The sequence below is a fragment of the Monodelphis domestica genome, chromosome 1 (genome assembly GCF_027887165.1).
Source record: "Monodelphis domestica isolate mMonDom1 chromosome 1, mMonDom1.pri, whole genome shotgun sequence".
NCBI classification, from domain to species: domain Eukaryota; kingdom Metazoa; phylum Chordata; class Mammalia; order Didelphimorphia; family Didelphidae; genus Monodelphis; species Monodelphis domestica.
This window is the reverse complement of record NC_077227.1, coordinates 463778192-463806094: the sequence shown is the minus strand read 5'-3', so window position 1 is coordinate 463806094 and position 27903 is coordinate 463778192. Positions and strand designations below refer to the sequence as shown.

The 27903-nt window shown below is 42.5% G+C and overlaps 1 protein-coding gene across 4 annotated transcripts in view; it reads right to left on the bottom strand.

The window, feature by feature from the left end:
* HMCN2 (hemicentin 2) overlaps positions 1-27903 on the bottom strand; it is a 222500-nt gene that overhangs the window by 120576 nt on the left and 74021 nt on the right. For all 4 annotated transcript variants that reach the window (XM_056812558.1, XM_056812559.1, XM_056812560.1 and 1 more), the window contains exons 23-26: positions 10056-10183; positions 8096-8359; positions 7230-7316; positions 963-1157 (exon numbers count right to left, since the gene is read on the bottom strand). In XM_056812558.1, the coding sequence (XP_056668536.1) occupies positions 963-1157; positions 7230-7316; positions 8096-8359; positions 10056-10183 (674 nt within the window). The remainder of the gene's footprint in view (positions 1-962; positions 1158-7229; positions 7317-8095; positions 8360-10055; positions 10184-27903) is intronic.

Here is a 27903-nt window from a genome sequence, read left to right as displayed (position 1 = left end):
TGAACCCAAGGTCTCCTCATTCCAGACCTGTATTCTATCCACTGAGCTATCTTGGCTGCCCTGTACTGATATGTTTAAAAAAAAAAAAAACAACTTGCCTTCTGTCTTAGGATCAAGACTAAGTATCAGTTCCAAGGCAAAAAAAAATGGTAAGGGGTAGGCAATGGGGGTTAAGTGACTTATCTAGGGTCACATAGCTAGGAAGTATTTGAGGCCAGATTTGAAACCAGAAGTCCTAAAAGGTTGATGAAATTAGATGAACTACAAGATCATTTTTGGACCTAGAGGACAGATGAGGAAATGCCCTCTCGCCTCTTGGAAGTGAGGTGAAGAACTATGGCTACAGAGTGCCAACTGCAGTGAAATATGGACATTTTGTCAATTAATTTTAACTGTTTTTCTTTGGTCCAAAGGAAGGGGTAAACCAGGTAATGATTTAATTTTTTAAGTCATTAGTAACAAGGTAGTGAAGGAACAAAGCTCTGAGCTCAGAGCACAGAGAGAGCGTTCCTAACTGTGAGACCCTAGGCAAGTCACTTAAACCCTATTTGCCTAGCCTTTGCCCTTCTTGTCTTAGAGTTGTTACTAAGAAAATAAGGATTAAAAAAAAAGTCTGAGCCTAGCATTGTTTCTTTTGTAATGATCTGTTTTGTGTGATACAAGATACTGAGAATATTGTTCATATCATTTGTTTTGACAAAAATCTCCATTTTATGGTGTTTCTTTCCTCACCTTGTACCAGATAAATAAATAAACAAATTTTAAGAGTTATCAATAAAAGTTTTAAAATAAAATGCAAAAAAATGAAATTCCCTGGAATTTTCCCACACACTCTCAGTCCAGTCTACCCCCTCAACAATCAGAGCAAAGTAAAGACTGTCTCACTTCTCCATACCATCCCCCTCTGGTTTTCCTTTTGTGCCCACCCTCTCTCTGGGCCCTGGTAGAGGTTCTCCTCTTACCATAAACCACCAACTTGACTTTTCTTGACACTGAGCCCACCTCATTGGTGGCCCGACACTCATAGTCTCCACTGTCCTGGGATGACACTGAAGCAATGAACAGAGAACTGTCATTTAATACTGACAAGCCTGGTTGGCTGCTCAGGAGCTCTGGGGCTGGATCCTTCCTCCAGATCACTCGGGGTGTTGGAGTTCCTATGGTGAGGGGAGAGAAAGGAGTCATCAGAATCTATTACTCCAACTAAGCCAGCCTTCTCGATGCCTCTACTCTCTACTCCAACTTCTAGTATGGTGCCTTGCACATAGTAGGCATTTAATGTTTGTTGAATTCAAATTGCCACTAAACTTGCTCATGGCTCCTAGGATCACTGGATTTAGAATTAGAAGGAACCTCAAAGACCACTCAGTTCATTAGATGTGGAGAGCATTCTTTTTTATATAAGCCCCTCAGAATTGTCCTGGATTGGGACTCATGAGAAAGAGGGCTAACCACATCCAGAGAAAGAACTGTGGGAGCAGAAACACAGAAGAAAAACAACTGCTTGATTACAATGTGGCATTTTAAAAAGTGGATGCCATAAACTGTAAGAGTTAAAATAGTTGAGGTTGTAAACTGTAGTGAGTTAAAATAGTTGAAGATATAAATTGTGATAGACATAAGATTGGGTGAGTAAATTGTGACCGCAGAAAATATGTTTTCACTACAGTGTCTTGTTTTAAATCAAATATAAGGTGGTCGCCAGGGAAGTATTCCCAATTATGAATATACCCAAGTCAACTGGGTTTTATAGAGATTTTAATTAATAATACAATGAGGAATCAAAGAAAGAGAGAAAGAGAGAAAAAGGAAATAAGTATGAAGGGCCTTAAGCCAACATGGCCTAGACCTGAGTCTTAAGAGAGAGAGAGATCAGTCAGTCAATCTTTTTATCACTCACCACAAGGTCTGTCTAAGCAAGGATTCTAGTGACAGAGTCTCCTCAGAGAGAGTTCCAGCCAGAGTCCTCCTCAAAGAGCCTTACAGCCAGAGACTGTTTCAAAGGGCCTCTCTCAAGAGCCTCCAGAGGGACAGAGTCCCCTCAGAGGAGCTCCAGCGAGACCTCCTTAGAGATTGTCCTCCAAGAGCTTCCCTTCTCCAGAGCCTCTCTCAAGAGATCCTCCAAAAGGATTGATTTTCAAGAGATTCTGCTTTTTCTTATATAGGGGGTTTTCTCCTATGTCACCTCCCCTAAGTTCTTCCATCTACCAATCACAGTAGATGTTTTCCAAAGGACAGCCCATTCTGAATTCACTGCTGGGTCGACTAATCCCTTTAGTAAGTTTGAATCAGAAAAAACACTGCTGGGTTGACTAATCCCTTTAGTAAGTTTGAACCAGAAAAAACTTCTGAATAAGTTTTCACCTCTTTGCTCCTGGCAAGTTTACAAGTTGCCTGACCCTTTGTATTACTTCTAAAAATAGGCATGGCTTAAAGAACTTTTTGCCTCATTATAAGTATGGGTTTAAGTACTTTCATTGTTTAGCAGGGAGTTTTCTCCCCTAAAGCAGTCTTAAGTAAGGTGGAGTAGAGATCCTCCCATTTCTGATCCAAGTAGAGTTCTCACTGTCAAAATGGGGAATGTTCCCAGTAGGGAATTGTTCCAATGGAGAATTCCCCAATGTGGAAATTTTTAACATTCACAAGTCTGAGAAATTTCAAGATTTACAACAAGGATTGATGGGGATATGACTGGGGATGTAGACTCTAAATGATCACCTGTGGTCTCCCGGCCTGCGAGAGGCTGCACAAGGGGGAAAGATAGGATAGAGATAGAGAAGAAGTTTTTAACCCGCGAAGGGCGTGAACGAGCCGACTTTAGAGATGTGAGTAACCGAGTCAGTAGACGAATATTATTTGTATGAGCCACAGCTAAGCTCCGACCACTGGGTGTGAATATTCAGGCTGAAACCACCCAATGATCCCCTTTTAACACCGTACTGGTCAGAGGATAAAGCTAGTGCAGATGGAAAGGAGATCAGAAACTACAGGAGGTAGATAATGCTAGATAGCATTAGGGGAAAGAGAGGAAGTAAGGCAGGCCTGGACTAAGGACCAGGCCTTAGTAAGGCAGGCCTGGACTAAGGACCAGGCCTTAGTAAGAAAGATAGAGAAGAGAGACAGGGGAGAAGTTGCTACTTGCCAGACCCGGGGATCCTGAACCAGTGGGCGGAGCTTAGTGGAGCTGGTTTATTTATAGTCTTGCCAGCTCAATACATATTGAACAGTTACATGATACCTCAATACATATGGATGTGTTATCTGGGGTACCCCTATTGGATAATACAACCTATGACAAGGTGAAGGTGGGGTTTTACTCCTCAGGTGAGTGGGACACAGGAAAGCAAGGTTTCGCGCCTAAACTTCAGCCATGCTGGCAATAAAGTTCATTGCCATGCACATAATGGCCATGTGCTCACTCACATTCCTGGTTTCCCCATAATGTCTATGGGCTGGGCTGCTACATCACCCTAGTGCAAATATTAATAATATGGAAATAGATCTTGATCAATGATACATGTAAAACCCAGTGGAATTGTGCATCATCTGGGGGGAGGGAAAGAACATGAATCATGTAACCATGGAAAAATATTCTTAATTAATTAATTAAATAAATAAACTAAGATTAAAAAAAAAAAAGAATTGTCCTGGATCATTGTGCTGCTGAGAATAACTAAGTCCATCAAATTTGATCATTCCATAGTATTCCTGTTACTGTATACAATGTTCTCCTGGTTCTGCTTATTTCACTCCACATCAGTTCACATAGGCCTTTCCAGTTCTTTCCAAAATCATTCTGTTAATCAGACCTCTCAGCTCAATGTCTTCATCATTTTGTAAGACCAGAAAGGAGGAAAAGCTAGCCCTAAGTCGTACAGCTATTTGAGGGTAGAATTAGAATTGAGTCCAAATTTAAGGCCATTCTGTTTTCTGTCTCTTTTCTTTTTCTTTTCTTTTTTAAAAAACCCTTACCTTCTCTCTTAGGATCAAGACTAAGTGTTGGTTCCAAGGCAGAAAAATGGTAACGGGTAGGCAATGGGATTAAGTAACTTATCTAGAGTCACATAGGCAGGAAGTATTTGGGGCCAGATTTGAATCCAGAATCTCCCACCTCTAAGCCCAGCTCTCAAACCACTGAGCAACCTTGCTGCCCCTGGTCTTAATTCCACCCATGCTTCAGAGCAACTCCTGCTGAAGTCCCACCTTATCCTTGAACCCTTTCCTGATAAGCCCACCAGCCCACCTAAACCTTTCCTTCCTCTGAGCTCCTGTAGAGCTTCTTATCAATACCAATTGTCTGGGACATAACAGAAACTGTCTTGTGGCAGAGTTTAACTTTTCCTAAGTGCGTTCTTTGACTCTCCCAACTAAATTAAAAGCTCTTTGTGGGCAAGATTGTGTTCTAAATACTTCATATCCTTCATATCACCTAGCACAGAACCTGAAACACAGTGGGTGACTTGTTAAATGAACAAATGAATGCATGAACTATGCTGCTTGCATTGGAGCACGTGGGTGAATGGGAAAAGGAAGGAAATAAACACTTTTTAAGGTACCTACTATGTGCCAAGCACTATACTAAGCACTTTATGAGTATTATCTCATTTGCTCTTCAAAATCACCTTTGGGGGGCAGCTGGGTAGCTCAGTGTGTTAAGAGCTAGGCCTAGAGATGGGAGGTCCTAGGTTCAAATCTGACCTCAGACACTTCCCAGTTGTGTGACCCTGGGCAAGTCACTTGACCCCCATTGCCTAGCCCTTACCACTCTTCTGCCTTGGAGCCAATACACAGTATTGACTCCAAGACGGAAGGTAAGGGTTTAAAAAAAAATCACCTTTGGAGGTGGGTGCTATTATTCTCTCCATTTTACAGTTGTGGAAACTAAGGCAGGTAGAGGTTAAATGACTTGCCCAAGGTCACCCAGCTAGAAATTGTTGGAGGTCGGATTTGGACTAAGGTCTTCCTAATTCCAAGTCCAGCTCTCTCTCCAAAGGCAGACAAACCCTTGCTATGTTCTGAATCCCTCTGTTTGCTCCCCAGAACTCACAGCTCAGCGCCCACTAGTTCCTAATCACATATCCACATGCCATCATTTATGATCATTATTAATCATAAGGGTTCACATGAATTGTGAATGCTCATTAGTATTAATAATAGCCCAGGTTTTAGCTATCATTTATCTCAGCAGCAACTGAGCCCTTAGTAGACAATCTGACATTCTCCCCTAGTGTGCCCTGGAGGCGCTAAGCTGATACCTGGAGGAGAGGTGGGGTAGCATACCCTACCTGTTCTATGGAGCGAGGGGTCAGGGTTAGTAATGAGACCATCTTCCTGGATCACCTCCCTGGCTCTTTGCTAGGCCAGCCCTACTCAATGAATACCATCCCACACCATTTTCTTTCACTAAAGTCTGAGCACATTTGGTACCTAGAACCCCAGATAGTCAACTTAGAGCTGGAACAGAAAGTCCTTACAAGAGTACCTGATGGCAGAATCAAAGATTTAGAGCTGGAAGTCCTCTAATCCAACACTTTCATTTTGCAGATAAGGAAACTGAGGCTCAATAAAGTCGTGATAGAAGGCCACCCAGAGTGGAAATTGAATGCATGTGTCCTCTGACTTCAACTACAGCTACTCTTTTCACTGCACCACACTGTCTACTGCCTCTCTCCCCCCATTCACAGGAAAACTGAGTCCTAGAGGCATTTGCCCAAAGTAAGGAGCAGAGCCTCCCAAGGCCTGGGTTTGAACCCTGGCTCTGCTCCTTACTTTGGGTTAATGGCAAACCCAGGCACTTGGATCCAAATCTCGTGACTCCCCATGTCAGCACTGCTTCTACCACACCACAACTGCCAGATCCAAACAGGCAAGACGAGAAGATATGAATTCAGTCCAGTCACGGGAAGGCCAGCCGCTGAAGCCGCAGCTGAACTACTTTGGCCACATGAGGGAAAAACAGGACTTGCTGGAAAAGACTCCGACGGTGGGAAAGATGGAAGGCAAAAGGAGAAGGGGACGGCAGAGGGTGAGATGGAGGGAGCGTCACGGAAACAACAAACGGACACATGGACACACTTCAGGAGATAACGGAGGACCAAAGGGCCTGCCATGCTGCGCTCTGTGGAGTCTAGAAGAGCCGGACACGGCTGAGTCACAAACGATGTGTCAGTCCGTAGCATCTAAGCACCCACCAAGGCTTAGTGCTTTCTTTGTAAAGGGGGGAAAGATCCCCAGAGTGCAGGGCGATGACTGGGCAGGCTGACTCAGACCGTCTGATCAGAGACACTGAAAGGAGTGAGTCTCCACACTTCATTCAGTGCCATTCCATTTTTGTCCGGTCAACGGAGAATATCACGCCAAAAGCCTCTTGAGGAAGGAGTGCCGCCACAGGCCACAAGATGGCGCTGTGAGGCAGGGGCTTTTTGCAAACAGGGGACCTGCAGAATTTAAAACTGGTGGGGACAGACCTTAGATATCTAACAGGATGACGGAGAGCTAGAAAGGATGTGGAAGGCCCTCGATCCAACTCCTTCAACTGACACTCAAGGAAACTGAGGCACAGAAAGGGAATTGTGACTTGCCCATGGTAACCCAGATTTAACAAGTAGCAGAGCTTTGAAGTCAAAACCAGGTCTTGTGACTCCAAAACCAGTGCTCTTTCCACATTTGCCAGGAATGTAACTCGCCTTCGGGATGGGGAGAACCAGGGACAAACTAGGGCCAGTTCCAAGACTCTAACTCTTCTGTGTGAGCGTTTGTATCTTAGAAACCCAGCAAATGCTACAAACTAAGGTTTGATTTATTGTTTTGTTGATTGGCTAGGCTTTGCAAAGTGATGGAGAAAATGTTAATAATGCAGATTCAACTTAAAAGGGTGGTGCGCTTTTCAGAGAGCTGGTTATAAAACATTTACCCGCACACCCCTGGGGAGAACTTTTTTAAAAAAGGGAGGGGATCCTGGAGAAAAGACATTTTACCCTTTTCCTGCTCCCCTTAAGGTTTAACATACACACACCTCTCCCCAGAATCCTCCTTCCACAAGACAGTAAGAGAAATTGATATGGCTTTAAATTTCTTGTTAAACCTCTCACTTTACACATAGAGAAAACTGAGGTTCAAAGGAAAGAAAAATGACCAAAGTCACACACAGTGAGATGGAAAGGACTTGACCCTGAAGAGGGCTTTGCCCTCACTTTTTAGCTCCTGCCTTTCTGCCAGGGGAGCCTCACCTGTGACCGGACAGGGAAGGCTGGCATTCTCTCCAGCCACTCTTTCCAGCAAGGCTTCAGCGTCCTCGGCTTCCCAGCGTGGTGGTTCTGCCAGGTAAGGGAAACAAACCATAGTTTCATTCTGAGGCCTCATCTTGGCTTCCAACCCCCTTACCCTACTCTCTGTTGGGATGTGGATGATGAGTCATCCCAGTCCTGGAGGAGAATTAGAGGGTAGAGGAGAGAATTTCAGTCACCCATCCCCACCTGTCCTCAGAGAAAGCAAATGCTGGGACAGAAGAATAGATCTAGAATCCCAGCTTGTGGGACACTTCCTTCTGGCCTTCAGGCCAATGGCCAGAAATAGGTTCAGGGTGGGGAGGGAGCTGTGCCACTCAGTAGCATAATTGGGGCAGGAGAAGCAGGGATAGAATGGAAGCAAAACACATACATATGCCTAACCCCACAGTGCTCCTCGCCCAGACCTAGGCAAGGAATCAGATTGGATGGGACCCTGGCTGCTTGAGAATCATGGGAATCTGTGTCTTCCATCAGCCAGCCATCATGAGGTACCAGGGAGATGGGCACAGTCTGTCACTGAAACACTGTAATGTCCACCCAGAAAGCTTAAAATCATAAGGTCATAGCTGAAACTATGAAAGGAATTCTGGTGGTCTAGTCCAACCCCCTCATTTTTTCAGATAAAAAAGTTGAGATTAAGAGGTTGCCCCAGGTCACAGAAGAAGGATTTGAAGTGTCAGAGGCAGGATTTGAACCTAGGCCATCTGACTCCAGCATCAGCATTCTGTCCACTGTTTTTCACTTTCTCCAACTCTGAAAATCTAACTCAGAGGAAATAGGGCTGAGTCTTGGAATTTAGTACTCACCCAGGACCTCCAGCTCCAGCTCCCGAGCATCTTCTCCAGCCTCACTGGAGGCCACACAGTGGTAGTGCCCAGAATCGGACACCTGCACCGACTCCAAGTGGACCGAGCCATCAGGGCCAACCCAGCCTTTCTGCGGCAAGGTGATGCCATCTTTGGACCAGCGGAGCTGAGGCTTTGGGTCTCCTGTGGCTACACAGGTCAAGTCTAGGCTCTCACCTGCTAGCACCTTCAGCAGCTGGGGACCCTGCTGGATCTGGGGGGGAACTGAGAGGGAAACAATCAAGAATGAGGTGAGATAAAGGTAACAGCTGGACAGAGGTCTGCTCAATTCACTCACACTTGCACGCGCACGCTTGTGCACACACACACACACACACAAACACGCACACACGTGCACACGCGCAGCTTGCTAGGGCTAGGCAATAACTGTCACTCCTGGTTTAGTCTCAGACGATGACGTCCGGGCACAGCCCCCATGCCAGTTTTCAGAGCACTGCAGGAAGTGATTTACATAGAGTATAGGAGCCAGAACCCAGAGTATCACAGAACTTCAAGCCGCACAGGCCCTTATCACTCATCTAGTTCAATCGTCTCATTTTTCAGAGGCCAGCGGACAGTGGCTTTCTCAGAGGTACCCAGCTATAGCTGGCACAATGCTACAGAGCAATCTTCTTGTTCCTAGTCCAGGCTTGATCATCTACAGAAGAGAACCGCAAGAGATGAGGAAGCTTCCCAAATTCACCCACCACGATCCCGAGGTCTGATTCTGTCCTAAGTGAGAAAGGACCAGAGTGGGAGACTCTCACAGCGCAGTAGCTCCCTGGCCCACAGATAACTACCACCACTCCTCAGGATGCTCCTGTTCCAGGCCCAGGCAAGGGTGGAGGGATCCCCGGCTGCCCGAGAGCCATGGGAATCTGTGTTCTGTGAGAGAGGACCAGGGAGATGGGAACAAGCCGTCCCTGGCACTCTGAAGGGCCTCAGGCACTGGGCCCAAGCTAGGGAGCTAGGGGAGTAGCCACCGACTCTGGGGCCAGACGGTGGAAAGACAATGTGATAATTGGTGTTTGTAATCCTAACACCAGGCAGCTGTCAGCTCCCCTCAGCCTCCGTGGTGGCCTATGATGCTGGGAAACGTGTGTTACTCAGCACCACATATGGGCAGCTCTGAGGTCCTTCCAGCTTGAATATTCGAGGTTCTAGGGTACGTCCATTCTAGAATTCTGTGTCCTAAATTGACTCCAGAGGCAATATTCTATGGTGACTTCTAATGGCCTAAGATTCTGGGAAGAATGTGTTATGCAGGACTGTGTGCTCCCACATCTACACACAAGCACACAAATCCACATACAAGCTGGAGTACACACATGGAGACACAGGCATGATCCCTCCCCTGGAGGACATGAACATAGTTACTATAAACATACATATGCATATACATATGAGCATAGTTATAGGGACATCTCTATATACCTATAATGTATGGATATGCCCCCCAGAAAAGAAGATGGAGAGGTATGTAGAGAGGGGAGGAAAAGAGGCCGGAGGGAAGGGAGGGAGAAAGAGAGAGAGGAAGAGAGAGAAAGAGAAAGGAAAAGAGAGAGGGAGGGAGAAAAAGAGGGAGAAAAGGAAAGAGAGATGGAGAGAGGGGGAAGAGAGAGAAGGGGAGAAAGAGGGGGGGAGAGAGGGAGGGAAGAGGAGAGAGAGGGAAGGAAAGAGGGAGAGAGGGAAAAGAGAAAAAGGGGAGAGAGAGAGAAGGAAGAGGAAGGAGGAGTGGAGGGAGGGAGAAAAGACTGGAAATGAAGAGAAACAGTGGGGAGTGGGGAATGCCCAAAACCAGGACCATGTAATCTGAAAGGAGTTCCTGAGGCCATCAATCAAGGCTCATGAAAGAGACTGTTTACCACCTTCACGTGCCTTTTGCCCCACCCCTTCCCCATTTCCAGATGGAGAGCCATACCTTGCACCCCAAGGACATAGCTTCGGGAGGCAGTGCCTGCTGGGTTGGAGGCTATGCAGGTATACAGGCCATTGTCCTCCACACTTGTCTCTGCCAGTTTCAGAGAGCCTGAGGGGAGAAGGCTATGCCTGTTCAGAAGAGAGTGGGAAATGTGAGTAAAAGATCATTCCAACAAGATTCTGCTCTCTCTAACCCCCATCATCTGCCCTTCTTTTTCTCAACACTGACTTTCCAACTCCCATCTCTCCCTCCAGGTTGATGGAACCTCAGGTGCTTACTGCCAGTGTAATATTGAGCAAGTCACTTTACCCTTCTGGAGCCCTGGTTTCCTTATCTTTAGAAGGAGGAGGTTGGACTAGATCACCTCTAAAGTCTTTTCTAGAGCTCTATAGTTATGATCCTCATTTCAAACTGGAAGGGACCTTAGAAATCATCATGTCCAAGGAAAGTAATGAATGCTGGAGGGGATGTGGCAAAGTAGGGACATTAATTCATTGCTGGTGGGGTTGTGAACTGATCCAACCATTCTGGAGGGCAATTTGGAACTATGCCCAAAGGACGACAAAAGAATATCTACCCTTTGATCCAGCCATAGCACTGCTGGGTCTGTACCCCAAAGAGATAATGGACAAAAAGACTTGTACAAAAATATTCATAGCTGCGCTCTTTGTGGTGGCCAAAAACTGGAAAACGAGGGGATGCCCATCAATTGGGGAATGGCTGAACAAATTGTGGTATATGTTGGTGATGGAATACTATTGTGCTAAAAGGAATAATAAAGTGGAGGAATTCCATGGAGACTGGAACGACCTCCAGGAAGTGATGCAGAGCGAGAGGAGCAGAACCAGGAGAACATTGTACACAGAGACTAATACACTGTGGTATAATCGAACGTAATGGACTTCTCCATTAGTGGCGGTGTAATGTCCCTGAACAATTTGCAGGGATCTAGGAGAAAAAAACACTATTCATAAGCAAAGGATAAACTATGGGAGTGGAAACACCGGGGAAAAGCAACTGCCTGAATACAGCGGTTGAGGGGACATGACAGAGGAGAGACGCTAAATGAACACTCTAATGCAAATATTATCAACATAGCAATGGGTTCAAATCATGTAAAAACATGTAATGCCCAGTGGATTTACGCGTCGGCTATGGGGGGTGGGGGGGGAGGAAAAGAAAATTATCTATGTCTTTAATGAATAATGCTTGGAAATGATCAAATAAAATATAATTTAAAAAAAAAGAAATCATCATGACCATCTTCCTCATTTTACAGATAAGGAAACTGAAGCTGAGAAAGTTTAAGTGACTCCCACACTAGGTCACACAACTAGTAAATCTGGAGACAGAATTTGAACCCAAGTCTTTCTGACTCCCCATCCAGGACACTACCTACTATAACACACTTCCTTTCTTAATTAGCTTTATTAGACAGTCAGTAGATATTAAGTTTATGTGTGTCTTCTCTCCCTGCTCTTTGAAAGCAGGGACCATATCTTCTGTTTTTCTATATACTTATATTTGCCTTTCTATATATGCCTTTACAGTTCCTAACACTGAATTTGGCTCAAGGTAGGTATGTTGGGGTAGCTCGGTGGCTCAGGAGATAAAGCACCAGGCCTGGAAATGGGAGATCCTGGGTTCAAATCTGACCTCAGATACTTCCTAGCTATATGATCCTAAACAAATCCCTTGACTCCAAATACCTAACCCTTACTGCTCTTCTGCCTGGTACCTGATAATTGTATCAATTCTAAGACAGAAGGTAAGGGTTAAAAAAAAGAAGTGTGGACTTCCGGGTAATCATGGCTGCAATTTAGATGCCACACGCTTCCTCTCCCCAGCACCAAATGAAATAGACTACATCAAATGAGCATAAAAATCACCTTTGGAGGAACAGAAGGACTCCCCAGTACTCCCCAGTACCCCATAGAGGCAAAGGTATGTGGGGTTTGAACATTTCTACACTATAATAAGAAGGAGGAAAAGCTTGCACAGATATGTGAACTGAGCCACCCTTCCCCCCCCCCACCTCCCCCACCAAACCAGAGTGAGCTACCGGAACACTCACTGGGACAGTGAGTGAGTGGGGAAAGTCTCTGTCTGGGAGGGCACTCCAGGGTCCTTGGGATCTGGGGACTGCCAGGAAAAAACATCTCAGGGCGGTTTCACAGGAGAATCCTGCGCTGAGCACAGGGAGCCCAGGGAGCTGTACTTGGGGCAGTTACGCTGAGCATCTGGGTGGAGCTAAACACCAGGGGCGGACCACATGCTGATTATCTGGGCAGAGCTGAACACCTGGGCAGTTTGGCTGTGATCAGGGGCCCAGCGCTCTAAGAAACCTCAGAGGCTGGGAAGAACTAGTCTGAGGCAACCTAAATTCACAGAAAACCTGCCCACATCACCCAGACCCCAGACCAAAAAGGAAAGGGGAATAAAACCACCAAAGGGATGGCTCACATGGACCAAAATCAAGCCTCCAGGAAGAAAGGGAAAAAGGTGACTATTGAAAACTTTTATGGTGGAAGTACCCAAGGAAAAGAAGAGAATGAGGATGAAATCCAAAAAAATCAGAACATGCCTCACAAAATGGAAACTATCAACAAGCTCTGGAAGATCTCAAACTGGAACTTACCCAAAAGATGGAAACCTGGAAAGAAAAATGGGAGAAAGAGATCAGCAGTCTGACAGATAAGACTGCTCAATTGGAAAAAGAGCTGGAAGCATCCAATAGAAGGGCAGACAAAGCTGAAAAGCAAAACCAGTCCCTAACGACCAGAATTAAGCAACTCGAAGAAAGTGAGATCATAAAACAGCAAGAATCAATAAAGCAAAGCCAAAAAATTAATGAATTAGAAGAAAACATAAAATATCTCACTGAAAAGGTCACAGACTTGGAAAACAGAGGAAGAAGAGACAACCTCAGAATTATCGGTCTCCCAGAAAAAACAGAGATAAACAATAAACTCGATGTTATTCTACAGGAGATTATAATAGAAAATTGCCCACACGTTCTGGAGCAAGGGGGGGGAGATAGAAATAGAAAGGATTCATAGAACACCCTCTATACTAAATCCCCAAAAGACAACCCCTAGGAATGTAATTGCCAAATTCAAGAGCTTCCAAGAAAAGGAGAAAATCCTACAAGAAGCCAAGAAGAGGAGCTTCAAATATAGGGGGGCTCCCATAAGGATCACACATGACTTAGTGGCTAACACACTAAGAGACCACAAAGCATGGAACACGATATTTAGAAAGGCAAGGGAGCTGGGTCTCCAACCAAGAATCAACTACCCAGCAAAACTGACTATATACTTCCAGGGGAAAGTATGGACATTCAACAAAATAGAAGATTTCCAAGTATTTGCTAAGAAAAGACCAGAACTTAGTGGAACATTTGATATCCAAGCACAGAAAGCAAGAGAAACATGAAAAGGTAAATATGAAAGAAAGGGAAAAGGAGATAAATCTTATCTTTTTCTTTAAGTCAAACTCTCTCCTATAAGGACTACATTTACATCAAATTATATATATTAATATGTGGGGAAAATGTTTTGTGTAATTCTCAAAAATTGTATGCATCATAAGAGTAGTTAGAAGAAACATGCATAGGGAAAGATTGGGGCATTAAGATTTGGGGAAAGTGAGGGCAAAGAAAGGAAAAGGGAGGGGGGGAACCGTCAATAACACTAAGATTTACTTCAAGAAATAGGGGGGACTTAATAGAATAATCTTTCCCATATAAAGATACACATGGGAAGGGGAGGGGAAGAACTCTCATATGAGAAGGAGAGGAAGAGAGCGTGAAGTGGAATTACTTAAACCTTACTCTCAGTGAAATCAAATCTGAGAGGGAAGAACATCTAGATCCAGTGGGATCCTGAATTCTATCTTATCCAACAAGGCAAGAAAGAAAGGAAAATTAAGGAGGGAGAGGGGAAGGGAGTATAAAAAGGGAGGGAAGAAGAGGGGGGAAGGGAAGGGAGCAAAAAAGGGAGGGGCTAGAAAGGGAAGCATATCAAGGGAGGAGACTAGGGGGACTGACCTAAAGTAAATCACTGGTTCAAAAGGAGATAGCTAAAGAAGAAAGGTCAGAACTAGGGGAAGATATCAATATGCCAGCGAATCCACAAATGACAATCATAACTTTGAATGTGACTGGGATGAACTCACCCATAAAACGTAGACAAATAGCAGATTGGATTAGAACCCAAAACCCTACCATTTGTTGTCTTCAAGAAACACATATGAGGCAGGTTGACACAAGGTTAGAATTAAAGGTTGGAGTAAGACCTTTTGGGCCTCAACTGATAGAAAGAAGGCAGGAGTTGCAATCATGATATCTGACAAAGCCAAAGCAAAAATAGACCTGATCAAAAGGGATAGGGAAGGTAATTATATTTTGCTAAAAGGGACTTTAGATAATGAGGAAATATCACTAATCAACATGTATGCACCAAATAATATAGCACCCAAATTTTTAATGGAGAAACTAGGAGAATTGAAGGAGGAAATAGACAGTAAAACCATATTAGTGGGAGACTTGAACCAACCACTATCAAATTTAGATAAATCAAACCAAAAAATAAACAAGAAAGAGGTAAAAGAGGTGAATGAAATCTTAGAAAAATTAGAGCTAATAGACATATGGAGAAAAATAAATAGGGACAAAAAGGAATACACCTTCTTTTCAGCACCACATGGCACATTCACAAAAATAGATCATACACTAGGTCACAGAAACATGGCACTCAAATGCAGAAAAGCAGAAATAATAAATGCAGCCTTTTCAGATCACAAGGCAATAAAAATATTGATCGGTAAGGGTACATGGAGAGCCAAATCAAAAATTAATTGGAAATTAAATAAGATGATACTCCAAAATCGGTTATTTAGAGAAGAAATCATAGAAACAATTAATAATTTCATTGAGGAAAATGACAACGGCGAGACATCCTTTCAAACCTTAAGGGATGCAGCCAAGGCAGTACTTAGAGGAAAATTCATATCCCTGAGTGCATATATTAACAAATTAGGGAGGACAGAGATCAAGGAATTGGAAATGCAAATCAAAAAACTTGAGAACGAACAAATTAAAAACCCCCAGAAGAAAACCAAACTAGAGATCCTAAAAATTAAGGGAGAAATTAATAAAATCGAAAGTGACAGAACTATTGAGCTAATAAACAAGACTAGAAGCTGGTACTTTGAAAAAACAGACAAAATAGACAAAGTACTGGTCAATCTAATTAAAAAAAGGAAAGAAGAAAGGCAAATTAACAGCATCAAGGATGAAAAGGGGGATCTCACCTCCAATGAAGAGGAAATTAAGGCAATCATTAAAAACTACTTTGCCCAACTATATGGCAATAAATATACCAACCTAGGTAATATGGATGAATATTTACAAAAATATAAATTGCCTAAACTAACAGAAGAAGAAATAGATTTCTTAAATAATCCCATATCAGGAAAAGAAATCCAACAGGCCATCAAAGAACTTCCTAAGAAAAAATCCCCAGGGCCTGATGGATTCACAAGTGAATTCTATCAAACATTCAAAGAACAGCTAACTCCAATACTATACAAACTATTTGACATAATAAGCAAAGAGGGAGTTCTACTAAACTACTTTTATGACACAAACATGGTACTAATTCCAAAGCCAGGCAGGCCAAAAACAGAGAAAGAAAATTATTGACCAATCTCCCTAATGAATATAGATGCAAAAATCTTAAATAGGATACTAGCAAAAAGACTCCAGCAAATGATCAGAAGGGTCATCCACCATGATCAAATAGGATTTATACCAGGGATGCAGGGCTGGTTCAATATTAGGAAAACTATCCACATAATTGACCACATCAACAAGCAAACCAACAAGAACCACATGATTATCTCAATAGATGCAGAAAAAGCCTTTGATAAAATACAACACCCATTCCTACAAAAAACACTAGAAAGCATAGGAATAGAAGGTTCATTCCTAAAAAATGATAAACAGTATATATCTAAAACCATCAACTAATATCATCTGCAATGGGGATAAACTAAATCCATTCCCATTAAGATCAGGAGTGAAACAAGGATGCCTAAAGTGTGATAAAAGACTGTCTGCCCTTTGATCCAGCTATAGCACTGCTGGATTTGTACCCCAAAGAGATAATAAGGAAAAAGACTTGTACAAGAATATTCATAGCTGCACTCTTTGTGGTGGCCAAAAATTGGAAAACGAGGGGATGCCCATCAATTGGGGAATGGCTGAACAAATTGTGGTATATGTTGGTGACGGAATACTATTGTGCTAAAAGGAATAATAAAATGGAGGAATTCTATGGAGACTGGAACAACCTCCAGGAAGTGATGCAGAGCGAAAGGAGCAGAACCAGGAAAACATTGTACACAGAGACTGATACACTGTGGTACAATCAAAGGTAATGGACTTCTCCATTAGTGGCAATGCAATGTCCCTGAACAATCTGCAGGGATCTAAAAAATACTATCCACAAGCAGAGGATAAACTGTGGGAGTAAAAACATCGATGAAAAGCAACTGCTTGACTACAGGGGTTGAGGGGATATGACTGAGGAGAGACTCTAAATGAACACTCTAATGCAAATACCAACAATAGGGAAATGGGTTTGAGTCAAGAACAATGTGATAACCAGTGGAATCGTGTGTCGGCTATGGGAGAGGGAAAGGTGGTGGGAGGGGGGGTGGGGAGGAAAAGAAAATTATCTTTGTTTCCAGTGAATGATGTTTGGAAATGACCAAATAAAATAATGTTTAAAATTTAAAAAAAATAATAACTACAAAATACAAAAAAAAAAGAAGTGTGTCAGCACTTCATTATTCCAATGGATTTATAACCCCTTTGGTGCAAGTATCCCCTTCCTTAATGTTGATCTCAACCCACTGATACTTTCTCATCCTATGATATTCTTGTCTATTTAACCCTCTAGAAAGGATCTATACAACACATCCAGAAGACCTTCTTCCAGGTATTCTTACCCTTTGTGAGTGCCCTTGAAGCACTCAAATTGTTCTCTCTATCATCAGTCCATACCATCTTCCCCAATAGAATGGAAACTCTTTGAGGGCAAGGACTAAGTTTATGTCACATAGTATCTGAGTCAGAAGAGGGACTTAGTGTTTGCTGATTGGTTGGTGATTGATTAATCCTCCCCTCCCCACATAACTAGCACAATATATATTTTGCCTAAATTATATCCTTTAAGCCAGAGTGGCTCTTTATAAAGATTTCTTGACTCCTGGTTGTTGTTGAGTGTTTTTCAGTAAAGTCCAATTCTTCATGACCCCATTTGGGGTTTTCTTGGTGAAAAACACTGGAGTAGTTTGCCATTTCTCTCTCCAGCTCATTTTACAGATGAGGATTCAAGGCCAACTTAAGTGACTTGCACAGGTTCACACAGCTGATGTGTCTGAGGCCGGATATGAACTCATGAAGATAAGTTTCCTGACTCCAAATCCAATGCTCTATCCACTGTACCACCTATCTTGCCCATTTCTTAATTTATCGCCTTCTAGTTATCACAGGATTAATTTTCTAACTCCCTCTTAACATTCATATTTCTCTCCCAGCTTTCTAGTCACCCAAGATTTCAGTCTTGGAAATATTGGCAACTTTCCTCTCTCCTTCACCCCACATATCCAAAGAATGGTCAAGTTCTATCCATTCGGTTTACACAATATCTCCCACCTGCCCCCATTCAGACCCTCACCAACTCTTGCCAGTACTATGGTAATAGTGTCTTAATTGGTCTCTCTACATCCAGCCTCTAAGCCTCTTCCCTTTCCAATCCATCCTCCACACATCTGCTGAAATCCTGGTTTCGACACACAATGATCATTTCATTTCCCTGCTGAAGTAACTCCTGTGACTTTCTAGCTCCTCTAGGATAAAATACAAACTCCTCAGTTTGGCTTTTCAAGCCCTTTACAGTCTGGCTTCAGTCTACCTTTCCAGGCTTATTACACATTACTCCTCCACACACACTCTAAGCTTCAGCCAAACTGGCCTACCCTCGCTGCTCCCCATCCTCATTCCATCTCTGGGCTTCATGCCTTTGCAGATTCTGTCTCCCAAGCCTATTATGTTCTTCTTTCTCATCCCTGCCTCTTGGAATCCCTGGCTCCCTCTAAGGCTCAGTTCAAGCACTAACTACCTCCTACAGAAGGCCTTTCCTGATTCCCCCCGTTGCTAGTGTTCCCTCCCCAACTCTTGACATTTCTATTTAAAGAATTACAGTATTCTAGAACTTGAAAACTGGAAGGGACATCAATCAGCTCCTAGTCTAACCTATATCCTCAAGGAATCTTCACTATGACATATTCGACAAGTTGTCTTCTAGCTTCCGCATGGAGGTCCATTCGATTTTTGCAAAGTCTCGATTGCAAGATTATTTTTCAAAATGCTGAACCCATATTTGCCCCTTTGCAACTTCTACCCATTAACTGTTCACAGTTCTGTCCTCTGTGTTCATACAGAATGAGTCTATTCCTCTTTCCATAGGACAGCCCTAAATACTTGAGGGTAGTGATCAGTTTCCTCCCGAGTCTTCTCTTCACTCTAAATACACCCAGATCCTTCAACCAACGTTCATAAGGCATCAGTTCAGGTCCCGTCACCATTCTAGTTGCCTTTCTCTGGCTCTCTAGATACTGTGTCGGCCTGAACTGTACACAGCACTCCCAATGTGGGCTCACTAACTCATTTTGTATACAGTGATTCCTTATCTATCATGAGTTACATTCTAGAGACCCCCCAAGATAGGTGAAAATCCGAGCAATGTTACATTTATTTTGTTATATATATATATATAAAGGCTTTATAAACCCTTCCCACCCTCCTATAAACCTCTTCCACACTCTTATTAACCTGCAGTCACTGAGCCAATCAGCACCCAGAATACAGAACACGGTGCTGTGGTTGGTTGCCTTTCATTCCATCAGCCAGTAGTGTGCCACTATAATAATTTTGATATGGAATTAGATTTTTTTTAAATCCCCAATAAGTGAACCGCAATATAGCGAGGGACAACTGTACATTTATATCAACTTTGTCCCCATCTCCCAATCCCCAGTAAAACATGAACTCCTTAATGGTAGGATTTAATTTTTATTCTTTCATTCAATAAACATTTTTAAATGACTATTATTTGCTGGGGAACTGTGCTAAACCCTGGAGATACAAAAAAAGGCAAAAGAGAGTCTTACACTCCCAGGTCCTTAATAAACTGAATTATACTGTCAGTCAACCAGCATTTATTAAGCATCTACTAAATGCTTAGTACTTAGGGATATAAAGAAAGACAAAAAATTTCTGCTCTCAAGGAAGCTTATGGTCTAATGGAGAGGGAGCGGGGCAAAGGAATAGACAGCCTAAATGAACCCTAGAATCACTGGTAACAATAGGGGCTTAATTTCCCACCTCAATACCTTTGTTCAAGCTCTTTCATGTTTGGAACTCCTATCTTTCTTCATCTCCACCACTTTAGAAACAGCTTAGTTTCCTTCAAGATTCAGCTCAGGCACCACATCCTATGAGAAACCTCTCTCCAGTTGTTAAGAGTTCTTTACCTTGTATTAATTAATTTATTAATATTTTGTGTCTTTCAGCAGAATATAAGTTCCTTGAGGGCAAGGACCTCCTTTTTTTTAAATTAATTGTATCCCTATGGCTTTGCACAATGCCTTGAACACAGGAAGTACTTAATAAATACTTGTTGAATTGAGGTCCCTTCTTTGGACTCTCTGGAAGCCACCCCTGATGTTGGCGGTGGAAAAGCATGTTTTTCTTGAAATTTAAGAGGGATGGACTGGAACAGAAGACCTGGGTTTTGATGGCACTGATTTAGCTGAGTGGTCCTCAGCAAACCACTAAAACTTTCTAGGCCTCAGATTGTCCATCTAGAGGGAATCTGGACCAATGATTAGAAGATTTCAACACAATATAAAAAAACAGCTTTTATAACAGTCCATTTGGTTGAGGAGCAATGGAATTGGTTGTCTGGGGAAGCAGAGAGCTCACTGAGTCAGGACACAAACACTTATTAAGACCTTTCTATGTGAAAGGCATTGTTCTAAGCACTGGGGAGATATAGAAATGCAAAAACATAGCTCCTGCCCCCTGACACTCACATTAAAATGGAGGAGAAAACATGTACAAAACTAACTCTGGATATAAAAAATATACACAGTGTTTTTAACTGTTGTTCAATCACATCAACACTTCATGATTCCATTTGGGGTTTTCCTGGTAAAGATACTAGAATGGTTTTCCATCCCTTCTTCAGCTCCTTTTACAGATGAGGAAACTGAGACATAAATTTGAACTCAGGAAGATGAGTCTTCCTGACTCCAGGCCAGCGCTCTAGCCACTGTGCAACCTAGCTGCCCCAATATACATAAACTGTAGAAGGAAGATAATCTTGGAAAGAAGGCATGGGGTGGGGCAGTTAGGTGGCTTAATAGATTGCGAACCAGGCCTAGAGATAGGAGGTCCTAGGTTCAAATCTAACCTCAGACACTTCCTAGCTGTGTGACCCTGGGCAAGTCCTATACTACTCTTCTGCTTTAGAACTAACATACAGGACTGATTCCAAGACTGAAAGTAAGGGAAAAGAAAGAACAAGGGAGAGAGAGGGAGGGAGGAAGGAAGGAAGGAAGGAAGGAAGGAAGGAAGGAAGGAAGGAAGGAAGGAAGGAAGGAAGGAAGGAAGGAAGGAAGGAAGGAAGGAAGGAAGGAAGGAAGGAAGGAAGGAAGGAAGGAAGGAAGGAAGGAAGGAAGGAAGGAAGGAAGGAAGGAGAAAATATAGTAGGGAAGAGGGAAAGGACCAGGAAAGACCTCCTGCAAAGGTAGAGTTTGAGCTGAGTCTTGAAGTAAGCCAGGGTATCTAGGAGGCAGCCATAGAGGCTGGGTTGTAGTGTGTGAGAAATAGCAAGAAAAGCACAATTTCTACTGTAACTATACTGGACTGTGCTCAGAGAGGAGAAAAGTGGAAGAAGTGGAAAGTTCAAAAGGACCCAGGTTGTCACGGTCTTTAAATGCCCAAGAGAGAGGTTTATATTGATCCTAGAGGTAAGAGGGAGCTACCAGAGTTCTCTGCATAGGGCAGAAACATGGTCAGACCATATTTTAGGAAAATCACTTTAAAAAAAAAACCTCTTCCCTTCCATCTTAGAATCAATATCATGTATTGGTTCCCAGGCAGAAGAGAGACAAGGGCAATGAAATGTGGTTAAGTGAGTTGTCCAGGCTCCCCCAGAGGAAAATCACTTTGGTGGCAGAGTGAAAGATGGTTTGGAACAGAAAGAAATTTGAAGGAAGACAAAACTACAAACTTGCCACTGTATCCAAGCAAGAGGTGACAATGGCATATCCTAGAGGGGTGATTCTGTGATTAAAGAGAAGGAGAATGTAGAAGAGACATGGTGAGGATAAAAGTGAAAAAGATTTTTCAACAAATCAGTTCTATAGGATGAGTATGAGTGAGGAGCTGAGAACACTGACAGGTTCTGAGCAAGGCTGCCTGTAAGGATGATGGGGCCCACAGCAGTGATAGGGATGTTCAGAAAAGAAGAAACTGAGAGTGAAAGATTCTGTTTGGACTACATTGAATATGAGATAACTCCAGGACATCCTATTTGAGATGGCCAAAAGACAGCTGTTGACATGGGACTGGAACTTGGGAGAGAGATTAAAGCTGGATAGATAATTGGCAAATACTTATATAAAGATGGAAGAACCCACCAGAATTAATGGGATCACCAAACAGTATTGGTGAGAGAGCCCTGGGGGACAACCCTGCAGGGAGTGTTCTAGAAGAGGCTCAGGAACTACTTTTCAGAAGTATTCTAGAAGGAATTCCTTTACTGAGAGAAGGGTCTGGGCTAGATGATTTTTAAGATCCCTTGTAGTTTTAAGATTATATGATTCTAATATGATGAAAAGAGAATTGGATTTGGGGTCAGAGAACCTGGTTTCAGAACTCAGTGCTTTAAAATTGTTACCTGTGCGATTCTCAGCAAGTCACAACTTCTACAAGCCTCAGTTTCCCAGAGTGTTCTCAACTTCTTCATATTTAAAGCAAGATGGTTTGAGGCACAAAGAATGAAGACATATTTTTAGACATGGCCACTGTGTGGATTTACTTTATCTGATTATACTTATTGTTGCAAGGATTTGGGAGAGGCTATTTTAACATTTTTTTTTAATACTTAGAGATAGGCAGCAGGGTGTCATTAAATACAGAGCTAGGTCTGGGGATAAAAGGCCCTGGGTTCGAATCTTACCTTAGATACTTCTTAGCCATGTGACCCTAGACAAGTCACTTGACTCCTGTTGCCTTGCCCTTGCCACTCTTCAGTCTTGGAATCAATACTTAGTAGTGATTCTAAGATAGAAGGTAGGAGTTTAAAAAACACAGACAAGCAGGACAGTTTTAAAAGAACCATATAGAATTTACTATTTGCTTTTTTTTTTAACCCACACTTTTCTATCTTAGTAACAGCTCTAAGACAGAAGAGCAAGGGCCAGACAAACAGGGGTAAGTGACTTGCCCTCAGTTACATAGCTAGGAAGTGTCTGAGGCCACATTTGAATTCAAGTCCTTGACTTTATGACTGGAGCTTCATCTACCATGCTACCTAGCTGAACCCACATACTTTTGGGGGGGGGAGTGATCTGAATTGGAAAGTCATGGTTTAATGCAGAATTTTCTTTTTATATTCTACTGTGCATGGAAATGCCTTTTTGGGGTATTTATGTTCAGACTTTTTAAAAAGCGTTTACAAAATGAGGGTTTGACTAGAGGTTCTTTCCAAATATGGTATATGATCATAGCCTTCCCTAGTAGGTTGATGAGAAGGCTAGAGAATGAGAGAACTGATAGAAAAACAGTTTTAGAAGGTAAAACACATCACAAAAAATATTTTTAAAATACAGCTTTTTACTCTCACCTAAAGTTATATCCCCAAGAAAAGGAGCTTCTAGCCCATAACTACTTTAGGTAGAAATAAAGCCCACTCTTTTATATGTAAGGAGTGATGTGAATGGGTGCTTTTGTTGTTGGAACCCACATAGGTTAAATGGGCTGCATGAGGCTCTCTTGCTTTGCAGAGAAGCAAGAATAGGTATTTCTAGCATCTCTTTCTCCTACCCTTCTCCAAGGAAGACTTTGATTATTGCCAGAAAGGGAAGCAGGAGGTTGAGGCCAGAGAGTGACTACTCTGCTGTCCTCAGAGATAAGATACCAGGCTCCAATGATATCTATCCCCTCCCTTAAATATTATTAGTCTAAGGGAAGTAATTTTTAGGTTCCAGCTATCCTGCTGATTACTATGCCTTAATATGAAAGAAGGACCCTCAGTGAAAAATAGATACAGATATAGATCTCCACTGCCTGACTACTCATCAAATGCCGGTTCCACAATGAACACACATAGCAAATAGCAAATACATCCACTTATCCAAACAGGGCAAGCAGATAGCAAAGAAAGAGTACATGTGAAAATAGAGCCTAGACAACACAGAGGAAATGGGTGCTTTAGTTGGGAGTAAGCTAACTCAGCTCAAACACAGAAAGAGTCCCAAATCTCACCCAACAGGAAGCTGCCCAAAGTCTACAGTACAGCAAGCTGGGGATAGGGACGGGATAGAGACCACCAACTCCTCTATAGATTGGCCTCTTCCTGGAGTCTCTCCCTGCAGAGATCTGAAAGGGAGGTTAGAATAGTACATGTTCTCTATCAATGGTGGAAGCCTGAAGAACAAGAAGGAAGGGAAGATCCCTTCTGTGTAACTCACCAACTTCTCAAACAAGCTTGAAGCATTGATTACTTAATGTCCACCTATAGAGAGCCACCCTCTGAGGCAAAAGTTATATATATGTGGAAAGGCTTCCCCAGAGGCCAAGCAACAGGACTGGTTAATGCTATACTCTGCCCCTATTCGCTGGCTACCCTCTGCATCCTAATCACTGCTCCAGACTCAAGTCAGCTCCTGCTCTACACCATTCGTCCTAATAACTTTGGGGAAACTGGAAATGAACAGACCTTGGAGGCCACTGTTTATCAAAGCCCAAGTGAAGAGGACTGCAAGAGGTTGCCCAAGAGAAGTAGAATGCATTAAGAGAAATAACACTGGTAGTCCTCTAGCTGCATCTTTGATGTTGAAGCTGGGAGACAAAGGTTCTAGTCCCAGCCACTAATGAGTTGTTTGAGTGTAAGCAAGTCATTTCTTCTCTCTATGGTTCAGATTCCCTATCTAGTTCCTCTCTCTAGTTTCCCTGAATTAGAAAAATGAACTAAATTAGCTCTAAGTTCCTTTCAGCTTTAATATTCCATGTTCTCATCTTATACATTCTGGGATAATATTGAGCTCTAACATTCTAGGATTCTATGTTCTAAATTGCTTCCAGAGTTAACATTTATGTTTTAAAATTCCATGTTCCGAGGTAACTTCTAGTTCTAGCATTATATATTCTAAAGTTACTTATAACTTTAAAAGTCTATGTTCTACTATGTCCAAAGGGTGCTAAAAGACTGTCTGCCCTTTGATCCAGCCATAGCACTGCTGGGTTTGTACCCCAAAGAGATAATAAGGAAAAAGACTTGTACAAGAATATTCATAGCTGTGCTCTTTGTGGTAGCCAAAAATTGGAAAATGAGGGGATGCCCTTCAATTGGGGAATGGCTGAACAAATTGTGGTATATGTTGGTGATGGAATACTATTGTGCTAAAAGGAATAATAAAGTGGAGGAATTCCATGTGAGCTGGAACAACCTCCAGGAAGTGATGCAGAGTGAGAGGAGCAGAACCAGGAGAACATTGTACACAGAGACAGATACACTGTGGTACAATCAAATGTAACAGACTTCTCCATTACTGGCAATGCAGTGATCCCGAACAACTTGGAGGAATCTATGAGAAAAACCACTATCCATATCCAGAGGAAACAGTGGGAGTAAAAACACAGAAGAAAAACAACTGCTTGATCACATGGGTCAAGGGGATATGATTGGGGATGTAGACTCTAAATGAACATCCTAGTGCAAACATCAACAGCATGGAAATAAGTTCTGATCAAGGATACAAAGTAATACCCAATGAAATTGCGAGTCAGCTGTGGGAAGGGTGGGTGGAGGGGAGGGAGGGAAATAATGTGATTATTGTAACCAAGGAATAATGTTCTAAATTGACTAAATAAATTAATTTAATTTAAAAAAATTTTAAGTGACCCTCAAAAAAAAAGTCTATGTTCTAAAATTCTATGTTCTAAGTTGTTTCCATTTCTAACATCCTATTTTTAATAATTCTACATTCTATACTATCCATCTCCAGAGAAAGTACTGTTGGAGTTGGTAGTCCCTGAGACGACTATTTTCCTTACATTGTTCCTTAGATTTGAGATGGACAGAGAGATACACCTCCAGGCTATGCCTTAACACCATCAAGCTGTATCTAAGACATCTATCTGTCATGCCCCCCTAAACTATGAGGGTCACCCCCTATGTCTTCAGGCAGACCCTGGTCAGATGAAGCCCCCCCATGCCTCAGTGCACTTCACTCTAGAGTCATGTCTTCACTGTTGTAAAGAGTATAAAGACCCAAGAACTGACATCATCTGGGAGGCAGCAGCTTTCCATCTATGCTGTCCTCCTGGCTGGATTCAACATTATCTTCTAAATTAATAAATTTCTCTTTTTATTTTTAAGCTAAGTTTCGGAATCTTGCATTCTTGCAAAGGGTGCCCTTCCCAAACCCAGGGGGTTTACCTCTGAACCCCACAACCCTTGAACCTTGTATATAGTAACAACAATATTGTTCAATGAACAACTGTGATAGACTTGGCTATTATAGGTGATATAATGATCTGGGACAGTTTTGAAGGGCTTCTGACAAAGAATGCTCTTCACCTCCTGAGAAAGAACTGCTAGAGTCTAATGTAGATCAAAGTATGCTATCTTTCACATTTATTTATGGTTTTATTGTGGGGTGTGTGTCTTATGTGAGTATTCTCTTACAACAATAAACAACATGGAAGTATATTTTGCATGATAATACATGTATAACCCAGATCAAATGGCTTACCACCTCCAAGAGAGGAGAGGGAAGGAAGAAAGGAAGAGGGACAATTTGGAGCTTATAATTTCAGAAAGCAAATGTTGAGGGGGCAGCTGGGTGGCTCAGTGGATTGAGAGCCAAGCCCAGAGACGGGAGGTCCTGGATTCAAATTTTGCCTCAGATACTTCCTAGCTGTGTGACCCTGAGCAAGTTACTTAACCCCATTGCCTACCCCTTACCACTCTTCTGCCTTGGAATCAATATGCAATATTGATTTCAAGATGGAAGGTAAGGGTTTAAAAAAGAAAAAACAAAACAAAATGTTGAAAAATGTTATTACATGTAATTGGGAAAATAAAATATCTTTGTATAATTAAAAAGGTCAGGGACTGTCTTTTGTCCCTTTTTGTATCCCCAACACTTAGCACAATGTCTAGGATATAGTAGATACTTAATAAATATTTAATGATTGATTGATATTCTAAAATATCATATTCTATGGTCAAATCCAACTCTAATATTCTAGAATTCTAGGAATTTGTCCCTGTGGCCCACGGCAGCTCCATTGATTGATTGACAGGACCCTTCTAGGAGAACTGGGCCCTGGTTTCAGGACCATGGCATGAAGCCGGGGAAGAGAAGAGAGGTGGGTGGAAACTTGGAAGGCAGAACCCCTCCTAACTTCGCCTGCTGCCGTTGAAGCATTTCTTATTTCAAAGCTGTGGTGTAATTAGGGCGATCATACTCCATCTCTGGAATAATGGGCCAGATGGCAACATGCAGAGAGCAGATGAGAAAACTGAGAGGTTCGAAGGGAATTTCCTGTTTATGACATTCATCAGGGCCTGTCTCCTGAGCTCCTTAGCACATTCTCCACCGAGCATACATCTCATGGAGGAAAAGCACACATACAGCAGAGCCACCACTGTACTGGGACCCCCACATACACCCACGCCTCTGGGATGCCCCCTGCCACACAGGAAGCACTCTTGGGGAACATGCTATGCCACCCTGATGCTGCAGATACAATATCCAGAGAGACACAGGACAGCCTGATGAAAAAACTCCCCTCTCTTCTCCACATTGGAGGGGCAGTGTGGGAGAGCAGGAAGAGCACGAGGCTGGAAATCAAAGGATCTGGGTTTGAATCTTGATTCTGAAAATGACTAGCTGGGTGACCCTTGGCAAGTCATTTAAGTTCTCTTTCCTTATCAGTAAAAGGGAGATATCATTGCTTTATCTACCTTGGTAGGGTCTTAATGATCACTTTGTAAATTACAAAACACTAGAAATATACCATTTTTAGTGCCTTGCATAAAGTAGACTCTTCTTTCTATCCTTTTTAGCACTTACCTTAGAATCAATACAAAGTATTAGTTTCAAGGCAGAGGAATAGTAAGGACTAGACAATGGGGGTTAAGTGACTACTTGCCCAGGGTCACACTGCCAGGAAGTATCTTTTTTTTAATGTTTTATCTTTATTTTAATAACAAATTCCCACATAAGTTTTCCAAAGCCATATGACCCATGTTGTCTCCCTCTCTTCTTCCTTCCCCCCTCCCAGACTTGACAAGCAATTTCACTGGTTTATACATATACTATCATGAAAAACCTGTTTCCATATTATTCATTTTTGTAAATGAATAATCTTATAAAACCAACCTCCCTGCAACATATATCCAAATAAACAAGTGAAAAATCATGTTTTCATCTGCATTTCTACTCCAACAGCTCTTTCTCTGGAGTTGGAAAGCATTCT